The sequence below is a fragment of the Biomphalaria glabrata genome, chromosome 4 (assembly GCF_947242115.1).
Source record: "Biomphalaria glabrata chromosome 4, xgBioGlab47.1, whole genome shotgun sequence".
Classification (NCBI taxonomy): domain Eukaryota; kingdom Metazoa; phylum Mollusca; class Gastropoda; family Planorbidae; genus Biomphalaria; species Biomphalaria glabrata.
In genome coordinates, this window is record NC_074714.1 from 2,428,701 (window position 1) to 2,454,780 (window position 26,080).

At 41.7% G+C, this 26,080-nt stretch overlaps 2 protein-coding genes across 2 annotated transcripts; one reads left to right on the top strand and one right to left on the bottom strand.

The window, feature by feature from the left end:
• Positions 1 to 4,731: 4,731 nt before the first annotated feature.
• On the bottom strand, positions 4,732 to 9,150 carry LOC129925752 (uncharacterized). The gene is made up of 2 exons (XM_056026174.1): positions 9,107 to 9,150; positions 4,732 to 8,402 (listed from the first exon to the last, which is right to left on the bottom strand). The coding sequence occupies exon 2, from the start codon at positions 7,228 to 7,230 to the stop codon at positions 4,732 to 4,734; it is 2,499 nt and encodes an 832-aa protein (XP_055882149.1). The 5' UTR covers positions 7,231 to 8,402; positions 9,107 to 9,150.
• Positions 9,151 to 10,906: 1,756 nt separating this feature from the next.
• Positions 10,907 to 25,395, top strand: LOC106052214 (metabotropic glutamate receptor 5-like). The gene is made up of 5 exons (XM_056025462.1): positions 10,907 to 11,347; positions 14,239 to 14,368; positions 16,544 to 16,692; positions 19,076 to 20,590; positions 22,234 to 25,395. Exons 1-5 carry the CDS (start codon positions 11,072 to 11,074, stop codon positions 22,681 to 22,683), a joined length of 2,520 nt encoding a protein of 839 aa, XP_055881437.1. The 5' UTR covers positions 10,907 to 11,071; the 3' UTR covers positions 22,684 to 25,395.
• Positions 25,396 to 26,080: the final 685 nt, after the last annotated feature.

The following is a 26,080-nucleotide window of genomic DNA, read 5'->3' on the forward strand; positions in this document are numbered from 1 at the left end:
GCCTTTGGTATTCCATGGCGTGAACAACTCCGATTGACGGACTTGGACTTTGCTGATGATGTTGCACTACTCGGGGCTACAAATAAATGCATTCAAGAAATGACGGAGAGCCTAGACAGAGAGGCACCCAAAATTGGCCTCCGCATAAACTTGGATAAGACTAAAATTTTGCGAGTGGGATATAAGGCAAAGGGTGCCCCCGTCAGACTTGGCGAGTCAAAGCTTGAAGAGCTGGACAAGTTCACGTACCTTGGCAGCATCATAACAAATGATGGGGATGCCTACCATGATGTAGCGTGCCGAAAAGGAAAGGCAGGGAGCATTTATAAAGGCTGCAGCTTATTTGGACTAGCCAAGCCATTGGACTTGAGACAAAAATACACCTTCTCAACACAATCGTCATTCCAACTGCTACATATGCATGTGAGACATGGAAGTCATCGGTCAAAATTGAGAAAAGACCAAATGTGGCTCAACAAAAATGGCTGAGACGGATTTTGGGAGTCAGTTACACAGATCGGGTCTCAAACAAGGAAATCCTATGCCGAACTGGGAGTCGAACACTTAGTGAGGTTGTGACAGAGCGTCGCATGAGGTTTGCGGGACATGTTCTACGACAAAATGAATAGCTCACACCAAGAGTTGCGATAACATGGAAGCCAATACGAGGAAAGCGCTAACAGGGACGTCCTTGTATTACTTGGCGACACACCTTCATGGAGGACTTCAGAACAGTGGAAACCAGGTGGGAGGAGGCGTCAGACATTGCCAATGACAGATCTTTATGAAGACAGCTTGCCGCCTAATGCGCCGAACGGCGCGGGAGGACCTAAGTCTAAGTAAGTAAGTAAGTAGCATTCATGGCGCTAAGGAGTTCAATGAACCCGGGCTCACGACCATTTAAGGGCCCACACCCGATGGTGTAACAACCATGGGGCCAGGGTCGGATTTACCTCTATACAACATTAACTCTAGCTTAGGGGCTCCAAGAAATATTTAGTAGTTAGTAGTTACATACAATATCTTCTTATATAATACAGACGTTACTTCAAAAAAGAAGATGATTACGTCCTACGCGTCATGCGTATCTGGAAATATGGAGCCCCATATCTTAAATAGCTTAAGGCCTTTTCAAGTCTAAATAAGGGACTACATGGCGCGTAGGGGTTTCATACCGCCTGGTCCATAACTAATGACCAATAGTGGCTTACCCTACAATGCAATTTTGTAAAAAAAAAAAAAATGGTAAAAAAAAAAATATGTCCTTAAAATATCCTAAACGTCATATCAAACCCGTGTTTTCACCTAGGGTCAGTGTAAGGAACTGCTTTCAACAGGTTTATTGTAATGTTGTGACGGTGCGTTGATGGTGACCGTTGGGTCCTATACTCCTTTTGTTTTGTTGTTTTTTTTTTTCCGCTATGTTAATTAAACCGTTGATAGTGTTACCTTTTTTTTTAAAAGTAAGCATTGTTTTATATTCTATTACCGGAAATCTAGATTTAATCTTAAAATTAGATAATAAACAAACAAAAAATCATGTTCTGTTTTTTTTTTACTTAGGGAAACATTAAAGATGTTGATTTTTTAGCTACTTATTGTGACTGAATTGGGGAGGAGGTTTATAAAAGAAAAGTTTTAAGATAGAGCGATAAATACATTTATCATGGAATAGTGTCTTTCACTTGAATGGCTGTGCACTGGGCAGTCATTCGGATAGTCTCGATGGTCTCGGGTTTATACCCTGAGACAGCATCAATGTTTCATGTTTTCCAACCGTATCGTCAAATTAAAAAAAAAATGATAGGCCTACTAATTACTTTTCCAATCGAATCGTCAAAAAGATAAATGATAGGCCTACTAATTACTTATTAACTTCATTAACAAGCTTGCCCAACATACAGACAACATGAACGTCCGAGAACTGCGGACGGTGTAAATTTCACTGTAATTAAAGGAACATATTGAAGAAGTTGAGAGTAACTCATTGCACAGTGAATGTTAATTTTAAGTTTAGCAAGAAACAACCATTCATTTAGTGGTCATCGCGAAGAGTGTCGTTTTGGTGACATAAGTAACAACGACAATGTCTTGGCAGTACATAAATTCTTAAGACAACGAAAACATTAGCCTTTACTTCGACCCACAGATTCAAAATAATAGACCCGTTGGGCAATGCAATTTTATCACAAATACTAAAGAAAATCCAAATCCTATCTGTACCATTTTTCTCTATCATGATTGACAGCACTCAAAGACAATAAAAAAAAATATTAAATTTGCATTTTTTCTTAAAATGTTTTGCGAACTCTGATGAAGAACTACCCAAAGAAATTTGTCATTTACGGGTTTTCATATTTGTGAGAACCAGAAGTCTGCAGGATTGAATAAACAAATACTCTTAAATAATAAAATATCACCATCTTTCTTTAAATTACTTATGATGCCAAGGCTGTGACAGGTGGGGAAAGGTGACGTGTGTTTGGCACGTTTTATGTCTAGGGGATGATTATTTTTAAATGCTATCACACCCCCACTTATCAGCATATGAATCGGGAGCAGACACGCAACGAGACAAAGCAATGAAAGATAGATACAAAAGTTAAAATAAAAGAATATTTATTTACATAAATATACATATAAGAATAAAAGGGGGAGGGTTTGCATCTATCTCTAATTAGTAAGGTATTTTGATCATCACTGTAGCACCTAATAAGAGAGTATGTCACTTTGTCCTCTGACTTAGCTGGTTGTCCTGTTGATGTCGCAGCTGGCTGTGTCCTGGCTTGAGGTTCTGCAGCGGTAGGTGGCGCTCTAGCGGATAGAGGGACGCCGGCGATATAGTTCTTGCGGAGTCTCAGTCCCAAGTTCTAGTATCTGTAGTGGGCACAGTAGGGCGGGTGGCCGGGTACCGTGGGCACAAGGTTATTGCGGGCAGAGCTGATCTGCCGTGGGCAGTGTAGGTAACAGGATATGTCCAGTTAGTTGCAGAGGGTTGGCGTAGCTATGACGTCTCACACAGATCTGAATCTACGGGAAGTCGCGCCTAATAGCTTGACAGGTGGGCTGTCGAATAGGCGGGCAATGCCGATAGCGCCAAGTGGTAGAGTTGAGTAGATCTCAGTAGGCAAGTGCAGCGCTGAATAGCACTAAGCACAACTGCAGGTAAATGGATCGTTGAGCCAGTAACTAGGCAATAGGTGATAGGCAAATAGGCAGGTAAGTGATCCGATAAATAGGCAGGTAAATGATCCGATAAATAGGCAGACACCTGAGGGAGGCTGCGGATAAATAAAGACAAGTTAGGACATGTCTCTCATGCATCTTATCGATGCCCTCGACTGAGGTGCATTCGTCAGATTGGTGAAATTGCTTTAGAGCACAATGAGGAGATGATGACAAATGGGATTTGGGAAAATAGATGGCAGATAGTAGCAATATAGAAATGTACATAAAAGGGGAAATAATAATATCAAATAAACAACGCAGGTGGATAGAGAAAGAAAAGGGGGGGGGGTGAGTTGGGCGGTGGTCAGTGACCGAGACGCTTTGTTTGCATATGACCGTGGGTCGAGAACAATGGAGCGTGCTTGAATGTCCCTTCAAGCGGCGCAACTCTCCTTAGAGTAAAATGAGTAAAGGGGAGATAATTCATTACAGGGGAGATAACTCATATCTCCTTTCTAAGCGCAGTATTAGTGCGATAGTAAAATTATCAAGGCGGCCAACCGAGATAAAGGAAATAGACTAAGATGTACAAATATATACATGGTTGCATCAACGATCAATTGAGCAACGTAGCATTAATAGATTAATGCAATACTAAAATATATACATAGCACATGTTTATGTTTTCTACTTACGCCAGTGAGAAATACACAATGCACTAATTAAATATAAATGAACTAATAAAATACACATGATAAAATCCAATGGAAATATACACAGAGTAATTAAGATGGAACTTGTGATTAAGTTCGGCTTACCACCAGGTATTCCTCTAGGAGAAAGAATAAGTGATATAGTCCAGATTCGATAGCTCAGCTCGAATGAGAAGGAGAGGGTCTGACTTTATTTAATCTACTTATATATGCCTGGGAAATGTGGGCGGACACAGGAAACGTCCAAGGCTAAGATTGCTTACACGTGGGTGAATTTGACTCGAGGTGGGAGCCGCACCTTGGAATATCACGTGGTGTGTTGACCAGGGTAATCCCTTAGATCAAAGAGAGACGTGAGAGAAGGGGGGGGGGGGAGAAGGATTAGCTTGCATTCAAACCAAGGCGGTGTCAACCGCGACCGTCAGTCAGACATCCGGCGGATAAGACAAAGGAGATAGTGTGATTATCTTTCCCCGATCAAGGGCAGATAAATGACTGGACGCGCCTTAGCTATCTCCAAGGTGGTCAACTAAGTCTAACCTGGAGAGGAAAAGGTGTGGCGGGTGAATGATTTAGGGGTAGGATGGACAAATAATTAAAATAAAATAAATAAATAATGAAAAATAATAATTAATGCTGTGATAATTTAGAGTGACTCTGACAGCGAGTTTTTGACTTGTCACATACGCCGCCGCCAAGATGGATCTATCGCAGAAAGATCCATAAAGTGCGAGCAGACTGATGTCACTCTAACTTTAAGATCAGTTGTTATCACAGCATTAGAAAAAAAATCTGGAAAAATAAGGGGTAGCCATGCCAGGAGGAGAGTCTGTCCAAGTCTGTCCGTGGTCTACTTTCCGTCCCTGAGTAGGTAGTCACCTGAGTGAAACACATGGGGTTGCTTGGGAGAGTAGATTGGGCGATTGGATGAGTTATATTTCCTTCCTGGGGCGGATTGGGGAGGGTGATTGGGGCTTAGGCGGGGTGCCCAAGGTACGTGTGCCCGTTGGGGCTTACCTCCTAAGCCGCTATGAGGCGCTTCTTCACGAGAGTAAGTGGTCAGCTTACCTCGGTATCGTCTGACACGATCAATGTCAGGGAAGAGTGGCCTGATAAAGAATGTGGAGTTCTGCCTGAGAACGTCCCCACGAGTGCGATAATCTGGCTTACATCGTGGCCTCCTGACACGGTTAATGCCAGGGAAAGGTTGATATTGAATGGTGGCTGAGGGGCCAGGGTGAGAATAGTCTTGACGAGCGCGAGGGTTCGGCTTACCTCGTGACTTCCTGACACTATCAATGCCAGGGAGAGGTTGATTCGGAATGGTGGCCGAGGAGCCATGAAGAGGAGCAAGTCCACGAGAGCAAGGGTTCATCTTACCTCGGGGCATTCTGACACTGTCAATGTCAGAGGAATGTTGCGTGATTTTGGCTGAGTAGCCTGGGTCAAGTAGACCCTCACGAGTGCGGGTATGCGACTTAACTCGTGACTTCCTAGCAGAGTCAATGCCAGGGCGGAGTGGTTTGAGCTTCGCCGATGAGTCGGGACCGGGCGGGTGAGTGTGGCGACCAGGGCTTCCAACCGGCTGGTTGCTGCCACGTTTCTGCTTCGTCGATCTACCGACGGGCAGAGAGAAGTATGGCTTGTTGACTACTCCAAGAGGGACATATTTGGAGCCTAGAATGAAATCATACACTGGCGTGTCCATGACGGCGGCATCAATGGTGCCATGTACGTATCTGCACTCCACGTGTACCCTCGCGACAGGTAGAACCTGCGGAGGAGTGCCACGGTCTATGGACTGGATTGTCACTGTTCCACCAGTGAGATCCGATGGGTCAATCAGCGTTCTATTTATAACCGCGCCGAACGAACAGCCTGAGTCGTAAAGGCCCAAGACTTCAACACCGTTGGCCAGAATGTTCTCTACTCCCGGAGGAGAAGAGGTGGGGTGAGGTAGCACTGGTGGGAGTTCTGGTTGGCCGAGATCAATGGCAGTGGGTTGAGGAACCACGGCCATCGTGGAGACGAAGTATGTGTCCTCCTCCGGTTGGTCAGAAGGATCGATCGCGGAGGGTTGAGAGACTGGCGTCACCGTAGATAGGGTCCGTGGGGCCTGCTGCTGCCGTTGTGGAGTGGGTCTACTGTCACGCGCGCTATGACGTGAGTCACGCTGAGAGTAGTTGGTCTGGTTATAGCGAGACTGGTGGTTGGGGCGGTTATTGTGGCTATGAGGGGCTGATTGCCGACCTGGTGCCAGGTTGTGCTGAGGAGTTTTAGGAGCAAGGTTGGACTGAGCAGGAGAAGTTGGTTGGTCTGTTTGCTGGTCTGTCGCGGTAGCCTTGCCTTTTAAGTCCTTTCGGGCGTTCAAGTACCGGTCAGCGGCGGAAGCTATGTCAGCGGGTGCAGTTGCTTGTTGCTCCTTGACATAAACTCTGACCTCTGGGGACATGCACTCCAACAGTTGCTCAGAGAGGACGAGGCATGCTAGGCCATCAAAAGTCTCTGGCAACCGGCTGAGGGCGTGCCACCTGACAAGGTACTTGTCCAGCCTTTCGCAGAGGTTGCCGTAGGTCTCTCTGCGTTCGAGGCGGGAACTTCTGAACTTTTTGTGGTAGGCCTCGGCGGTCAGCTCGAACTGGACGAGTAGCGCCTGTTTGAGGGCTGTGTAGTCCTCTCTCTGGCCGGAGGGAAGTTTAGAGTAGACTTCGTAGGCTTTGCCTCGGAGGCATTGGGATAGCCGGAAGCACCATTTCTCCTCTGGCAGACCGTAAAAGCGTGCTACTTCCTCAAAACGGACAAGATAAACTTCGATGTTCTCTGTCTTGTCGTCGAAGTGCTCCATTGGCATGTGGGGCAGACCGTTCAAGGAACTTTGAAAGGATGCTGGGCTAGCCGGGCGAGACTCGGAAGAAGCCTGGCGGGCGGCCTCGTTCTCTTTGTCCGCGGCTATCTTCTCTCTCGCTGTTATTTCTTTCTCCTTCTCCCTCAGAGTTATTTCCTTTTCCCGCTCGGTGACTTCTCTTTCTTTAGCAATAGCTATTTCAGCTTCCTTTCTCGCTTCCCTTTCCTTCAATGCTGTTTCAGTTTCCCTTCTCTCCCTTTCCATAGCTATTTCATGCTCCCTTGCTAATCTCCTTTCTTCCTTTTCGTCTTCCTTTCTTTTTTCTTCCTTTTCGTCTTCCTTCTCCTTTCTTTTTTCTTCCTCCCTTTCAAACGCCTCAAATCGTGCTCTCACGAATTCTTTCCGTTCTGCCTCATCGTCAAATAAGGTGGCCGCAAACTCCTTCAATTCAGCCATTTTCTGCTTCATGTCAGAGTCCGCTTTCGAGCGTGTGCCGCTGGCCATAATGATGAGGGGTGGGTAATGAGGGGGATAAAGCAGAAGTAGAGTAAGAGGTGGAGACGAGGAAGGAGCTGCTGAAAGCAATTACTTGGAAGTTATAGGGAAGAGTGCAAAAGGAATGTGGTGTCTGCCTATGTTAATCACAAGGTTCCTGCAAGAAAATATTACACATGAAATGCAATAATAATAATAAATAAAATATGACAGAAGTGACACTCTTAATAATGCGAAGTGATGATACTTATAAATATTTTAAGGAAAAAAAATATTGATATGGAATTTAGTTATTGCTGCCTGTTCGTGCCTGCTGTACTAATGGGTTAAATCCACGGACGGGCTCGCCAAAATGTGACAGGTGGGGAAAGGTGACGTGTGTTTGGCACGTTTTATGTCTAGGGGATGATTATTTTTAAATGCTATCACACCCCCACTTATCAGCATATGAATCGGGAGCAGACACGCAACGAGACAAAGCAATGAAAGATAGATACAAAAGTTAAAATAAAAGAATATTTATTTACATAAATATACATATAAGAATAAAAGGGGGAGGGTTTGCATCTATCTCTAATTAGTAAGGTATTTTGATCATCACTGTAGCACCTAATAAGAGAGTATGTCACTTTGTCCTCTGACTTAGCTGGTTGTCCTGTTGATGTCGCAGCTGGCTGTGTCCTGGCTTGAGGTTCTGCAGCGGTAGGTGGCGCTCTAGCGGATAGAGGGACGCCGGCGATATAGTTCTTGCGGAGTCTCAGTCCCAAGTTCTAGTATCTGTAGTGGGCACAGTAGGGCGGGTGGCCGGGTACCGTGGGCACAAGGTTATTGCGGGCAGAGCTGATCTGCCGTGGGCAGTGTAGGTAACAGGATATGTCCAGTTAGTTGCAGAGGGTTGGCGTAGCTATGACGTCTCACACAGATCTGAATCTACGGGAAGTCGCGCCTAATAGCTTGACAGGTGGGCTGTCGAATAGGCGGGCAATGCCGATAGCGCCAAGTGGTAGAGTTGAGTAGATCTCAGTAGGCAAGTGCAGCGCTGAATAGCACTAAGCACAACTGCAGGTAAATGGATCGTTGAGCCAGTAACTAGGCAATAGGTGATAGGCAAATAGGCAGGTAAGTGATCCGATAAATAGGCAGGTAAATGATCCGATAAATAGGCAGACACCTGAGGGAGGCTGCGGATAAATAAAGACAAGTTAGGACATGTCTCTCATGCATCTTATCGATGCCCTCGACTGAGGTGCATTCGTCAGATTGGTGAAATTGCTTTAGAGCACAATGAGGAGATGATGACAAATGGGATTTGGGAAAATAGATGGCAGATAGTAGCAATATAGAAATGTACATAAAAGGGGAAATAATAATATCAAATAAACAACGCAGGTGGATAGAGAAAGAAAAGGGGGGGGGTGAGTTGGGCGGTGGTCAGTGACCGAGACGCTTTGTTTGCATATGACCGTGGGTCGAGAACAATGGAGCGTGCTTGAATGTCCCTTCAAGCGGCGCAACTCTCCTTAGAGTAAAATGAGTAAAGGGGAGATAATTCATTACAGGGGAGATAACTCATATCTCCTTTCTAAGCGCAGTATTAGTGCGATAGTAAAATTATCAAGGCGGCCAACCGAGATAAAGGAAATAGACTAAGATGTACAAATATATACATGGTTGCATCAACGATCAATTGAGCAACGTAGCATTAATAGATTAATGCAATACTAAAATATATACATAGCACATGTTTATGTTTTCTACTTACGCCAGTGAGAAATACACAATGCACTAATTAAATATAAATGAACTAATAAAATACACATGATAAAATCCAATGGAAATATACACAGAGTAATTAAGATGGAACTTGTGATTAAGTTCGGCTTACCACCAGGTATTCCTCTAGGAGAAAGAATAAGTGATATAGTCCAGATTCGATAGCTCAGCTCGAATGAGAAGGAGAGGGTCTGACTTTATTTAATCTACTTATATATGCCTGGGAAATGTGGGCGGACACAGGAAACGTCCAAGGCTAAGATTGCTTACACGTGGGTGAATTTGACTCGAGGTGGGAGCCGCACCTTGGAATATCACGTGGTGTGTTGACCAGGGTAATCCCTTAGATCAAAGAGAGACGTGAGAGAAGGGGGGGGGGGAGAAGGATTAGCTTGCATTCAAACCAAGGCGGTGTCAACCGCGACCGTCAGTCAGACATCCGGCGGATAAGACAAAGGAGATAGTGTGATTATCTTTCCCCGATCAAGGGCAGATAAATGACTGGACGCGCCTTAGCTATCTCCAAGGTGGTCAACTAAGTCTAACCTGGAGAGGAAAAGGTGTGGCGGGTGAATGATTTAGGGGTAGGATGGACAAATAATTAAAATAAAATAAATAAATAATGAAAAATAATAATTAATGCTGTGATAATTTAGAGTGACTCTGACAGCGAGTTTTTGACTTGTCACAAAGGCCATGATGGTTTTTCAATATGAGTGGACAGTACAATAGCCTTCAGTTATTGTTTCATCAAAAGCTGCCACTTGCGCATTATGTTCACTGTGCTAAACAGTACTTAAACATACTAAAACACGGTCTTAAATGATTCTGTCAGCTGTGCTAATGAACTTGCATTGGAATGTCTTGTAGTAAATGTACCGATACATACAAACTACTGGATTTCTTTGTCACACAAAATATTTGTCATACGGGGGAAAGGAGGGCCCATCAACATATTCTTGAACCCGGGCCCACGGGTACCCTGTTACGCCACTGTATTTAGTATGCATATAAGTGGAACATAATTTAAACAACAACGAATAAGTAGTTTTTCATATTATCGCGTGAACTGCGGGCCATGTCTAAGCCCGTGTAACACATAAACAAGGGATTTTTTTTTTCTACGGAAATGTTGCTTTTTTGTTGTTGGTGCTGGACCGTTGGGGCACCACACACGATCTTCTTTCTCCATTCTTCTCTGTCATTTGTACACCCTCTATTATCTAGACATTCTATTTCAGTGATGTTGCCCCCTCTAGGATTAAGTCTATCTCATCTTATCTTATATAATACAGACGTTACTTCAAAAAAGTATATGATTTCGTTCTATGCTTCATGCATCTAGTCATGCATGTTAACCGTTGACTTAAATTCTGTAAAGTCACTGGTTTTCCTATCTAAGGCAACCCACCCATTCCATGCTCTAATAGCACTAGGGAAGAAGGACATTTTGTACTAATTTGTCCTAGCGTATGGAACAAGGAATGTTCCTTTATCTTTGTGTATTTCTGAGTATTTTATTATTATTATTTGTATTTGAAGATTATGGCTCATTGTTTTATGCATTGTTTTATGCATAATTGCTACTTTACTTTTAAGTCTTCTATCCTGAGGCTTTCCAAATTTAGTCATTTTACTAAAGGTAAAGGTTAACATGCTTGACTAGATTGACCTAGGAACACGCATCGGACGTAATCGACCTTTTTTTTAAAGTAACGTCTGTATTTTATAAGATAAGTCTGAACCATGACTATGTATATATATAGTCTATGGTCTGAACCATGACTGAACTAGCTCAGCTTTCGTCTCTAGCACCTTAGAGCACTAACTAAAAGGAAGTCTCAAAATATGAAAAATTCGGACTAGCTAAGAAAAGAAATAAAGATTGAATCTAAATACATTTATTTTTCTAATCATTGTTTAATCGCCAAGTTTAGTAATTCAAAGTTCTAAAAACATTCAATGAAACAAACTTAACTGATGGCTAAGCATGTTGATCAAACTGTCTTAAACGTTTATGACATAAGCCTATTCAGATCAGTCTAGATTGATATTCTTAAATTATTATAATGAAAACATGAGTTTTAAAATAATACGCCTAAGGACGTTCCGTCTAGATCTAAGAGCTGCGTTGTTAGTCTTGTATGTGGCTAGAGCTGCCGAAGGCTACATCATTGGTAATCGGGCAATGGACATCTCTTATGAAGATCTGGGGGACCTGAATGTTGGGGGTCTGTTTGCTATTACAAGCTATGATGGCGACAGTATCTGCGGAGAAGATTTCGCAGACGATATCTATAGTACTCTTCATATGATGGAGTTACTTAAAGATACTGTCATGAAAGTAAACTTGGTAAGTTTGGGACAAAGAGATTTAGGCCTGTGTGCATTCATGTATCAATAATATGTGCATTCGTTTGTCATAGGGTTCATTCGTTTATCATTATATGCATTAAATCATCATTATGTGCATTCGTTTATCATATGCACTCATTCATCATGATATGCATTTATTTATTCTTATGTGCACTCGTTCATCATTATGTGTATTCATGTACCATTATGTGAATTTGTGTATCATTATGTGCATTCATGTATCATTATGTGCATTCGTGTATCATTTATGTGCATTCGTGTATCATTATGTGTATTCGTGTATCATTATGTGCATTCATGTATCATTATGTGCATTCGTGTATCATTATGTGCATTCGTGTATCATTATGTGCATTCGTGTATCATTATGTTTATTCGTGTATCATTATGTGCATTCGTGTATCATTATGTGCATTCGTGTATCATTATGTGCATTCGTGTATTATTATGTGCATTCGTGTATCATTATGTGCATTCGTGTATCATTATGTGCATTCGTGTATCATTATGTGTATTCATGTATCATTATGTGCATTCGTGTATCATTATGTGCATTCGTGTATCATTATGTGCATTCGTGTATCATTATGTGCATTAGTGTATCATTATGTGCATTCATGTATCATTATGTGCATTCGTGTATCATTATGTGCATTCGTGTATCATTATGTGCATTCATGTATCATTATGTGCATTTATGTATCAGTATGTGCATTCATGTATCATTATGTGCATTCATGTATCATTATGTGAATTTATATATCATTTTATGTATTCACTTATCATCATGTGTATACACGTCTCCATATCCGGACTTTTAGCTGATCTGCCTGTACATCCTCAAGCCACTGTACTCGTGCTCTGCCTTTGGGACGCCAGCCTTTTGGTTGGTGCGAGTTCTCCATCCGATTTCTTCATGTGAGGCACAAAATGTTTCTGAGGATTTTCCTTTCCTAAGTATATATCATGGGCGTAGCCAGGGTAGGGGTACAATTTTATGTTAGAACTCGCCAACTGTCTCTTTTAGATGAGGGCGACATGGCTCCTTAGTGGATCTTTATAGCGCTTACGGGAGGATCTCTGTTACGCCATCATCCATCCCAGTGGCGCTACAGCCCACGGAGGTCTCTGACCTGCTTCAACACATCATTCCATTCAGATCTGTAAAATGTTTTACATATTTCGGATGTTCCTTCAGAGTTGAAGATAGTTTACTTCCTAGTCCAAACCTCCCGCAGGACGACGGGGGATGGGAGCGGGCAGGGTTTGAACCCTCGACCGTCGATAAATCCGAACGACAGTCCAGCGCGCAAACCGCACGACCAGGCAGCCATCCTCTTCTGGACCTTTCATCTCCACGCCATAACCCCAAGCTGTTGTAGATCTGCCTCTAGATCATCAATCCATCACATTCGGGGTCCATGCGGGGATAGGTGCTCGACACCGCGCAGCTGTCGAACGGAAACTAATGCTTCTAAACTGTGCACACCGGCCACTAACAGAACATACCGGTAGTTATTTGTAATGGTGGGAAGCGTGGTCGAGAGGCTACCTAGAAGGGGGCTCGAGGTTCGACACCGACTCGGGCAGAGTTGTGTTTACTGAGCGCCTAAAGGCAGCACGGAAAACCAACTCCTAGATACCCCCCCCCCCCCCGCTGGTCCACAAATGAGATTGGACCAAAGCGCTCTGAACATGCTATAAGCATGAAAGTAGCGCTATATAAAAGCTATAATATATATGTAGTCTTGCCAGCGTACGTCCATCGTGAAGTAAAGGCACGTTAGACAGATGCTTCGAGGAGCCTAAAGAGCCACACAAAAGTTTGGTGAGAACCACTGCTTTATAAAGAGCGATTTTGGCTGCTAGGTGTAAAGACCTATTCCGCCATACACTCAGTCTGAGACGACCAAAAGCGTCACAGGGCCTTTGTAAGACGGTTGCCTTTTTTTTCCTGGACAGTGGCGCATCGTTGGGCACTGCGCTGCCTGGGTAGGTCAAGCGGTCAACAACATGAACGTTTTGTCTTTTAGGTTGATGGACAGACCACAAGAGGCAGCAGCCTCGGCTAGATCACAGTCGGCAAGTTGAAGCTCCTGGTTGGTGTGTGCAAGAAGGGCGGCATCGTCCGCATAGAGCAGCTCAAATATAAGATATATAAGCTCCTTAACTCTTTCTCTCCGTAATTATTTGTCCACGTTCCGATGGAATTCTTCTTTTTTACCATTACTATTTCACTACCCTTGTTATGATCAAGCTTAAACAGCTTTGTCGTTTGTTATTCGAAAATGATTTATTTGGTATAGAATTAAAAGGGGTGAGTGCATATTCTTTTTTTATATAATGCAAAATAAAGTTTATAAAATTAAACATTAATTTAATTGAATGAGGTCGAAATCAACGATGGTAGCGTCGATCAGGAGAGAAAGAGATAAAAATGATAAAAGCATAACATGCGAGGTGCGAGGTTTATTTTATGATTAAAAGGACAGAGATGATTTATTTGGTCTAGAATTAAAGGGGGTGTTCTTTTTTTATATAATGCAAAATACAGTTTATAAAATTAAACATTAATTGAATTGAATGAGGTCGAAATCAACGATGGTAGCGTCGATCAGGAGAGAAAGAGATAAAATGATAAAAGCATAACATGCGAGGTTTATTTTATGATTAAAAGGACAGAGATGATTTATTTGGTCTAGAATTAAAGGGGGTGTTCTTTTTTTATATAATGCAAAATACAGTTTATAAAATTAAACATTAATTTAATTGAATGAGGTCAAAATCAACGATGGTAGCGTCGATCAGGAGAGAAAGAGATAAAAATGATAAAAACATAACATGCGAGGTTTATTTTATGATTAAAAGGACAGAGATCTGCTGCAAGACGTGAAGTTTGGATTTGTATTTCTTGACATGTGTTCTAACGTGCACGCTGCCATGACCCAAGTCAAACGTTTTCTGCCCAGATCGAATCCTTTCGATTATACACCAACCGGTAAGTTATATACATATTGTTACGTCTCTCCTTACTATCTAGGCTCTCTGCAAACTGCACCACACGGCACAACGAGCTTAAAGAACAGGCTCTCTTCAAACTGCACCACACGGCACAACGAGCTTAAAGAACAGGCTCTCTTCAAACTGCACCACACGGCACAACGAGCTTAAAGAACCTCACAACTCAGGGCTCCAAAGTATCAGTGTCAGTTTAATTTCAAATACATCACAATGGACCTCATTCACCAAACGTAAACAAACAACATTTAGTCACGTGATCTTATTGATAAAACAATGAAAAAAAAAACTGTCACGTGACAGCCATCATGAATTAAACACGAGATCGTAAATTATATAGAAGAGATAGAGCACCACGTGGCTAAATGTTGTTTGTCTACGATTGGTGAATGAGGTCCATTAGCAACAGCATTAACACTGTCTTTACAAAAACCTAGTCTCTTGCTCCGCACTGACTTCACACACCGTGCTGGTTCTCGCCTCGTACTGGTCACATTGCGAGGTAACGTGAAGTGAAGTCTTTCTGACACACTCGCTCTTATATAGTGTCTCTACTGGCCTCGAACCTTCTTGACCACTCCAGTTGATCACTTTCGCCGTGACTTGCGTGCGCGATATTTACTACACTGGTCCTTGCCGAACTGGCGTGCACTGTCACTGGTCTCGGTTGACCGCTCGTATTGCGCTGGACTGTGGCGATTTGGGTAGGCTAAAAACACACAGCACTACCCCCATCTGTGTCACCACCAGGTTTACAACAATATACATACATACATACATATATATATATTACGATCTTTTCCCTTTGCAACTTCTTATGTGGCTAAAGAGGCCAATCCTTGACACACAGCTGCGATCACAGGTTGGGCATATGTAATCACCAGGCGCAGTTATATATATATATATATATATATATATATATATATATATATATATATACATGTGAACTAAGAGCCTTTTTTTCTTTCTCTCTCTCTCTCTCTCTCTTTCTCTTTCCCTCTCTAAATGGGAATCAAAGTGGCCAGGAATCTCATGAAATTCTATCAAAGACAAATGACAGAGAAGAATGGAGAAAGAAGGTTGACGGATCTTGTGTGGTGCCCCAAGCGGTCCACAGACCAAAGGATAGGTGAAAGTGAATGTGAAGTTAGATGTGAACCTGGCCTAACTAATGTCTTATAATGAATATATAATTGCTCTAATTGTTTTGTAAAGGGACAATCTCTTATTCCTCAGGAAAAAAAACAACATTTCCGTAAAAGAAAATAAAAAATTCCATTAGTTCAGTGTTCTATTATCTATGTACAAAGTTGTAGTTCACGCGATAATATGAAAAACTACTTATTAATTGTTGTCTTCCACTGTGTTATACCTATTAAGGAGACTCCCGTGTTTGTTACTATTGACAGTGAATAGTTGTAAAAGTGGTGTGTATTTTTATGAAAAAAACTGCTTGCATAAGTGATTTAAAAAATTAGATTTTTCGCATTCAGAAAAGAAAAAAAGTAGCCGTTGCATCAGAACTTTGAATGGACTTGGACTAAAATATTATGATATCGGATTTTCACTATCTTTTCTAGTTTATGAGATCTAAACGGGACGAACGGACAGACATTCCGCACAAAACTAACAGAAAATGAAAAAGTTGGAGTGGAGCTGAATAGGGCACACCTAGCAAAACCCAGCTACCAATGTTGCAAGGCAGGCTCCTGATTGGAACCAGCAAGATAAGGGGAAAGTAGGCAGGCCCAAGCAAGCCTGGTTGGTCGTTAGCGAAGCTAGGGATACTGGAATGAGCTTGTAAAGAAAGCTGCCCAGAACCCAGATTCGGTGAAGAAGTGTGGTTGCGACCCTGTTTTCCCATGGGGGGGGGATCAGACCTTGCAATATATAGGGCAGATGATGTTTCTGTGGCCCACGGTTGACGAGGGTGTCACGTGGCCAGCACAACGACCAACCTCATTTACGTTTTACAGATGCGCCCCAAAGTTCCCGAAATTAAAAATCCCATTCTTCGCCAGGATTCGAACCCGGGGCCCCGGCTCAGAAGCCAAGCGCGTTATCGCTCAGCCACCACGCTTCTGTTGCACTAAAGCGAAGAAAATTTCCTGATGCTCAAAAGATTGAATGTTCTTTCTTTGTTTTCTATTTACAGGAGAGTCGAACTATCTGACGTCCTACAAAGTGATAGGGGTGATTGGAACACCTTTCAAACGCGCTACACTGCCAATAGCCATCCTTCTAGGCGGCGCTGGCATCCCGATTTTGAACTTTTGGGATTGGGGTAATGACTTTAATTACAAGGTTTGTATGACTACCAGATTGTGACGTTGGTAGCTGTTTGTGTGAAAACCGGATTGTTACGTCGCTAGCTGTTTGTATGACAACCAGGATGCCACGTTGCTGTTTTTATGACAGCAAGGATGTCACTTTGCTAGTTGTTTGTATGACAACCAGGATGTCACTTTGCTAGTTGTTTGTATGACAACCAGGATGTCACTTTGCTAGTTGTTTTTATGACAGCAAGGATGTCACTTTGCTAGTTGTTTGTATGACAACCAGGATGTCACTTTGCTAGTTGTTTGTATGACGACCAGGATGTCACTTTGCTAGTTGTTTGTATGACAACCAGGATGTCACTTTGCTAGTTGTTTGTATGACAACCAGGATGTCACTTTGCTAGTTGTTTGTATGACAACCAGGATGTCACTTTGCTAGTTGTTTGTATGACAACCAGGATGTCACGTTGCTAGCTGTTTGTATGACAACCAGGGTGTCACGTTGCTAGCTGTTTGTATGACAACAAGGTTGTGACGTTGCTAGCTGTTTGTATGACAACCAGGATGCCACGTTGCTGTTTTTATGACAGCAAGGATGTCACTTTGCTAGTTGTTTGTATGACAACCAGGATGTCACTTTGCTAGTTGTTTGTATGACAACCAGGATGTCACTTTGCTAGTTGTTTGTATGACAACCAGGATGTCACTTTGCTAGTTGTTTGTATGACAACCAGGATGTCACGTTGCTAGCTGTTTGTATGACAACCAGGGTGTCACGTTGCTAGCTGTTTGTATGACAACAAGGTTGTGACGTTGCTAGCTGTTTGTATGACAACAAAGGTGTCACGTCACTAGCTGTTTGTATGACAACAAGGTTGCAGCGTTGCCAGCTGTTTGTATGACAACAAGGTTGCGACGGCGCTAGCTGTTTGTATGACAACCAGTCTGTCACGTTGCTAGCTGTTTGTATGACAACAAGGTTGCGACGGCGCTAGCTGTTTGCATGATAACAAGGCTGCCACGTTGCTAGCTGTTTGTATGACAACAAAGATGTCACGTCACTAGATGTTTGTATGACAACAAGGTTGCAGCGTTGCTAGCTGTTTGTATGACAACAAGGTTGCAGCGTTGCCAGCTGTTTGTATGACAAGGCTGCCACGTTGCTAGCTGTTTGTATGACAACAAAGATGTCACGTCACTAGCTGTTTGTATGACAACAAGGTTGCGACGGCGCTAGCTGTTTGTATGACAACAAGGTTGCAGCGTTGCCAGCTGTTTGTATGACAACAAGGTTGCGACGGCGCTAGCTGTTTGTATGACAACCAGTCTGTCACGTTGCTAGCTGTTTGTATGACAACAAGGCTGCCACGTTGCAGACATAAATATCTGCACTCTGTAACACTGCGGAATACTAATTATAAACTCCTTCCCTCATAGCCCAAAAGCAATAGTTATTAAACTTTGAAATGTCCCTGAAATTTTTATTTCGCCTTCCCCCCCCCCCCCCCCAACATTTCCCCCAAGCTTTTAAATAACTTCTCCTTCACCTAAATTCACCTTATCGTTATCAATCTTTTCTTATCATCTCTTTATTTTTCTCTGCAATGCAATCCAGATCTAAAAAATATATCCTCGTAAACAAATAGCAGATTTCTGCGATGGACATTTCGCTCCTTTAGTTTTAAATCCTCTGTGATAACAGTGCAAACTAGAGAAAACAAAAATGAAAAGCGTATGATTATAAGGTACTTAAGTTCACGTCCGGCCTTAGACATAGGTAAACTAGGCAGCAGATTGGTGGAGGCCCCACACAGGACTCGTCAAAAGATTTTCAGAGACGAAATAGTGAAACTTGTCTTCAATCTTAGTGTTGGAGTAGGCTAGGTTTTTAGGAGGCGAGGTGGCTGAGCGGTAAAGCGCTTGACTTCCGAGGGTTTGAATCCTGGTGAAGACTGGGGTTTTTAAATTCGGGATCTCCGGGCGTCTCTGAGTTCACCCAGCTCTAATGGGTACCTGACATTAGTTGGGGAAAAGTAAAGGCGGTTGGTCGTTGTGCTGGCCACATGACACCCCCGTTAACCGTAGGCCACTAAATCAGATGACCTTTACATCATCTGCCCTATAGACCCCAAGGTCTGAAAGGGGAACTATACTTACTGTACTTACTTACTTACTACGCTAGATTTCTAATAAAATCCATAATTTTAATTTTTTCCCTTTTTTAAAAAAAAATTTCTCTTTCATTTAAGGCCACCAAAGTCACTTCGCCTAGGGCCTCCAATTATCTAAGGCCGGTGTGCTAGGTCAATGCTAAAATTTAAATTAAAACATGTTTTCATTTTTTTTTTCATTGTTTCCTTAATATCAATGACGTTTCCTTTTTTCCTTTGTTACGCCCCTTTGTCCAGCAAACACAGCCAACCTTCATGAGAATGACGTCCCCCAGCTGGGATCTCTTTGAGGCTATGCTGAATCTGATGCTGAAGGAGAAATGGAGTCTATTCTCAATCGTGCTGCAAACTACGGAAGAAGATATCATTACGAGGCTGCGTAGCAGGTCCAGCAGCAAAGGCATTTGTCTTCATGAGGTGTACCAAGTAACGGACTCGTCTGACTTTGACAACGTGGTTGGCGGTCTGAAAAAGGGCATGTCCAGGATCGTCATGGCGTTTCTGTCCAGTAAATATGCATCTCTACTGATGACGGCCCTTATCGAGAGGCGATTAGGACGTCAATTTATATGGCTGCTGACCGACGCTTGGCTGGGTATGGACATCTTCGAGGGCTCTTTAGTATTTACATCTTCAGTGCTGTCTGTGGACTCGTTTTCGATAAATACGCAGTCACTGCTTCAGAACCCTTGGTTCAGGAAACTGATTAACAAATCGAACTGCATTGCAGAAGATGAGCACTGCATCTACCCTCTGGTGAGTTCCACGTCCAGGATCACCACCTCCAATTGGGGCAGCATTCGTGACACTATGATGACGTACGCCCAAGGGCTTCACAACTTCCTCGCTCACTATTGCCCCGGGGCGAAAGGGCGAAACGCAACATCCTGCTTTGAAGCCTATTACATTTTCTTCATCGACTATCTTCAAAATGTCAACTTCAAGGGAACTGTCGGAGACGTGTTTTTTAAAAAAACTGGAGAAAGGCTGGATTTGATACATATATATCAAAACGTGAGTAATCAAGAAGCCCTTTCCCAAGAGCTGAACTACCATATAAGATTGATCGCCACATATAACGTGACTAATGGAACGTTGGACAGCTTTGAAAGTCTCCAGCTCCGATGGATAGCGTTCCCGATTAACGAGACAAACTTGAAGACAATATGCCAACCCTTCTGCTCGGCTAAAGCGTACAGCAAGGTCTATCTCTGTTGTTGGTCTTGCATGCCATGCAAAGACAACGAAATTATCTCCCAGAACAATAACAGCTGTACCAAATGCCCACCCTTCCAATGGCCGACTCTCTATGGCAACAAGTACTCCATATGTACAATGATCGAGCCGATTTTTTTAAATTATCGTCAGCCCACGGCGATGGCCACACTCGTGGCGGTGGTGGTCAGCCTTATCCTGGCCCTGGTGGTTCTTTACGTCGTGTGCCGTGGCACCCAACAGGACGAAAGGGACACGCCCCTGTGGCTCAACGTCTTGCAGCTTCTGTCTACAATCTGGGGGTTGATGGACGTGCCTATATTCCTGGTGCGCCGGAACAATTTTACTTGCCTGGCGGCGTTTAACATCTTCCTGGCCAGCTTCTTCGTACAGTACACAGCCATGTTTATACGGACTATCCATCTGTACTACATGTCCAACGAAGCTAAACAAACGGTCCCCCTGTCACAGCAGAGGTTTGCCCTGGTCCACAGGCTCAATGCCACCCTTTTTTTCATTGCTATCATATTTATTCTGGTAAATACCTTTTTATACGTTATTTCAACAGTTATTCCCCTTTGTTTTTAAAAATTCCAGTGTTTCTACTTGAAAGGCTTGCCAAACAGCGGAACCATTGGCTGGACTAGTTGATGGCCGCCTCTGAGTTTGTGTGTAAACACAAACTATCTTTGAAATCAGATTGAAGAACCATGTTTATAATAAATACAAATGCAATTAAGGCAGAAAAAAATACCCTAGATGTTAGAACATCAGGGAATCACTAGTAAACACATGTTTATAGGCGCGTTATTTCTTAACTCAAATCTCAAAGCATGTTCAATAGAATTGTTCAAATTGAGCTCAGTAAGCATGTTCAACTTTAGCTCAGTTTGTATGTTCAACTTTAGCTCAGTTTGTATGTTCAAATTTAGCTCAGTTAGCATGTTTAAGTTTAGCTCTGTTAGCATATTCATCTTTAGCTCAGTTAGCATGTTCAACTTAAGCTCAGTTAGCATGTTTAAGTTTAGCTCTGTTAGCTTGTTCATCTTTAGCTCAGTTAGCATGTTCAACTTTAGCTCAGTTTGTATGTTCAAATTTAGCTCAGTTAGCATATTCATCTTTAGCTCAGTTAGCATGTTCAACTTAAGCTCAGTTAGCATGTTTAAGTTTAGCTCTGTTAGCATGTTCATCTTTAGCTCAGTTAGCATGTTCAACTTTAGTTCAGTTAGCATGTTCATCTTAAGCTCAGTTGACATGTTCAACTTTAGCTCAGTTAGCATGTTCAACTTTAGCTCAGTTAGCATGTTCAACTTTAGCTCAGTTAGCATGTTCAACTTTAGCTCAGTTAGCATGTTCAACTTTTGCTCTGTTGACTGAAGTTAAGGTTAGGGTTAGAGACTATAACTATACATAACATATAACTATACATAACATATAACTATATATAACATATAACTATATATATAACATATAACTATATATAACATATAACTATATATAACATATAATTACATATAACATATAACTATATATATAACATATAACTATACAATCTTCTCTAGCCATAAGTACTTAAGTGGTAGAGTGGTTAGTACGTCGGCAAGAGGAGGCGTAAGCCATGAGTTTGAATTCAGGTCGTTCTATTTGTAATACTTTTAAAACCCAATTACGGTAAAATCCACCCAGATCTCCCTTTCTTTCTTCCCCCTTCCCCCACCCCCACCACCACCAATTTTCCCAACTGGTCCAGATATGTGATAGGATCATAGCGTATTGAGAAAGCTAAAAGTATGAAATAGCGCTAAACAAAAACAATGGCACAGATGTAGTGTTGCTGGTCTAGATCTCTTACCAATGTAATTACGTGACTGATCCAAACTAATTGATACATTTACACTTTGTATAGGAGGCGCGGTGGCTGAGCGGTAAAGCGCTTGGCTTCTGAACCGGGGACCGGGGTTCGAATCCTGGTGAAGACTGGGATTTTTAATTTCGGGATCTTCGGGCGCCTCTGAGTCCACCCAGCTCTAATAACTAGTAAAGGCGGTTGGTCGTTGTGCTGGCCACATGACACCCTTGTTAACCGAAAGCCACAGGAACAGATGACCTATAGACCACAAGGTCTGAAAGAGGAACTTTACTACACTTTGTATAAGTTTGTATGTTTTTCTTTTGCTTAGGCTGCCGTAATCACTGTCATCTCCACGCTCTACCCAGTGACTGTCGCAAAGGACCACTTGGAACTGACCAAGAAAGAAGTCGACCTCGTCTGCTTTTTCCCCGTGCCCCAAATTTGGGCCTTTCTTCTCTACACCATCATGAACCTTATGGCCTGCTCGATCTTCTGCCTCAAGATTTACACGCAGTGGACTGGCTACAGGCAGAGCCGGTTCCTCTTCACTTTTGTGGTGGTGGCGCTGATTGGCTGGATCATCTTCATGCCTGCCTACTTCATCACCATAGACCCCGCGATCAAGGAGCAGGTGCTGATCCTGACCCTGCTGGTCAACCACAACTGCTCGCTCATCCTGTGCTACACGCCGAAGTTTGTGATGTTCCTGTTTATAAAAAAAGAAGTTCGCGGAACGTTGAATAGCTCTTCTGACACCAGAGTCATGTCGAAACAATGAGGGCCACATTCTTCAAATAATGGATTATTGGTGGTCCATGGCCTTGACAGAGACACAGAACATTGAATAGCTCTTCTGACACCAGAGTCCTGTCGAAACAATGAGGGCCATATTCTTCAAATAATGGATTATTAATTGACACTAAAGCCGCATCTTTAATAATGTATTATTGTCTGATACCGAGGCCATGTTTTTCAATAATGGATCATTGGTTGTCCATGGCCTTGACACAGACACCAGACTTGGCTTCGACAGAGACACCAGACTTGTTAAGATGCTGACGCGAAGCACAATCTTGTGTGAATTTCATGTCATGGCTTCTAGCTTATTTTGCGAAACAAGAACAAGTCATTATCTCCGGAAACTAAAAACTTAAAACTGGGATTGATAGGCCTACTTGACTCTGGGCCAGAGAACCATTATAACTACGTCATCGACTTCAGTTGGTCAAGAGAGAAACTAATTCTGCATGTATTTACTAATGCTCATAAGACAGAGCATGGTTTATACTGAATCACGTGATTTAAGTCAAACAAATTCGATAGCCTCTACTGTAAGCCAAAAAACTAATTGTTTCGTCATTTGCTATTCCTGTGTAATATTTTTGTTTTTGATCATTTCAATTTGAAATCAAAGAGTTTATAAACATTTGAATTATTTTAAAGATGTGAACGGAACGAAATGTAAATAGTTGTCAAATTAAAGATGTATGTAGTATATAAGTTGTTTAATTTAATGCATAGACTTTAGACGTGATCATTAGACTTTTAGACAGAAATTAGACATTTAGAGATGAACATTAGACATTTAGACATGGACATTAGACATTTAGACATGGACATTAGACTTTTAGACATGGACATTAGACATTTAGACATGGACATTAGACATTTAGATATGGACATTAGACATTTAGACATGAACATTAGAATTTAGACATGAACATTAGACATTTAGACATGAACATTAGACATTTAGACATGAACATTAGACATTTAGACATGAACATTAGAATTTAGACATGAACATTAGACATTTAGACATGGACATTAGACATTTAGACATGGACATTAGACATTTAGACATGAACATTAAACATTAAGACATGAACATTAGACATTTAGATATGGACATTAGACATTTAGACATGGACATTAGACATTAAGTCATGAACATTAGACATTTAGACATGGACATTAGACATTTAGACATTTAGACATTTAGACATGGACATTAGACATTTAGACATGAACATTAGACATTTAGACATGGACATTAGACATTTAGACATGGACATTAGACATTTAGACATGGACATTAGACATTAAGACATGAACATTAGACATTTAGATATGGACATTAGACATTTAGACATGGACATTAGACATTAAGTCATGAACATTAGACATTTAGACATGAACATTAGACATTTAGACATGGACATTAGACATTTAGACATGAACATTAAACATTTAGACATGGACATTAGACATTTAGACATGGACATTAGACATTTAGACATGGACATTAGACATTAAGACATGAACATTAGACATTTAGATATGGACATTAGACATTTAGACATGGACATTAGACATTAAGACATGAACATTAGACATTTAGACATGGACATTAGACATTAAGACATGAACATTAGACATTTAGACATGGACATTAGACATTTAGACATGGACATTAGACATTAAGACATGAACATTAAACATTTAGACATGGACATTAGACATTTAGACATGAACATTAGACATTGAGACATGGACATTAGACATTTAGACATGGACATTAGGCATTTAGACATGAACATTAAACCTTTAGACATGAACATTAGACATTTAGACATGGACATTAGACATTTAGATATGAACATTAGACATTTAGACATGAACATTAGACATTTAGACATGGACATTAGACATTTAGACATGGACATTAGACATTTAGACATGGACATTAGACATTTAGACATGGACATTAGACATTTAGACATGTAGGAGATGAAACTTACACCTTCAGAATTGAACTTTAGACATTGTGACGGAAATTGATTCGCTTATCTAAAACCTGAAAGTTTCTTTCTTGATTCTAATCTAGGTTAATGGTCTCTCATCTAGTTTCAGTGCTTAAGAGAGATAGAAAAAGAGAGAGAGAGTAAGAGAGAGAAGGAGAGGAAGAGAGAGAGAGAAAGAGAGAGGGAGAGAAAGAGAGAGAGATAGTGAGAGACTAAGGGAGACACTAAATATGAAAACAAAAAAGTAAAATGACTAACCTTCAAATAGAGTTTCTTACATTGAGTGAGTGATCACACTTAGCTACAGATCCAGTCTGCTCACAACACATTCCCGAGAGAAACGGACGTCTGAGATAATAAAGTGTATACACATTCACGATAGAAGTGGACGTCTGAGCTAATAAAGTGTATACACATTCACGATAGCAGTGCACGTCTCAGCTAATAAAGTGTATACACATTTTCACAAGAACAACTCATTGAGCTGCTTCACTCTTCCCTAATATTGGGGACTCGAACACAAGCCATCAGAAAGATCAGCATGTGAAGAAACAGAGAACTTAAAACATCATATTAGACTCCGGCTATTGAAGATGGGGACAGTATTTCACGTAAACTAGCCTGCTTGTGACCTACATATATTGCCACACCTGAAACAGACAAAGCCGTAGTACGCCGGGGGTCTATGAAAGCTTTTTTTTTTTTTTTTTTTTCTTTTTGCGTTGTCTGTTTTTGACATAATAAAGCCTTATTTGACATGTAAAGTAATTTTGAAACTTGCTGACAGAGATTGTATTATAATAATAAAAGTTATTATTTATTTATTTATTTGTATTCCTGTTATAAAAAATATATTTGTTATATTATTCTAATACCTGGCATTTTGGGAACATAACATGCAATACCAATATTATTATAGCTTTTATATAGCGCTACTTTCATGCTTATAGCATGCTCAGAGCGCTTTGGTCCAATCTCATTTGTGGACCAGTGGGGTGGGTGGGGGCAGGGGGTATCTAGGAGTTGGTTTTCCGTGCTGCCTTGAGGCGCTCAGTAAACGCAACTCTGCCCGAGTCGGGTGTCGAACCTCGAGCCCCCTTCTAGGTAGCCAAGTTCAAGCGCACTTATCCTCTCGACCACGCTTCCCATGAACTGAACTGCCTGAGCTGGAACCCACAGCGCGGTTCACCTCAGATATAGGATTACAGATCTGAACTTTTCAACGTGAAAAAATGAGAACGATAAAGAAGAAACAAAAATTGCTAACAATGACTTTAAGCAGACGTGGCTCTCCTAGACATGCTATTATCTTATCTTATCTTATATAATACAGACGTTACTTCAAAAAAGAAGATGATTACTTCCTATGCG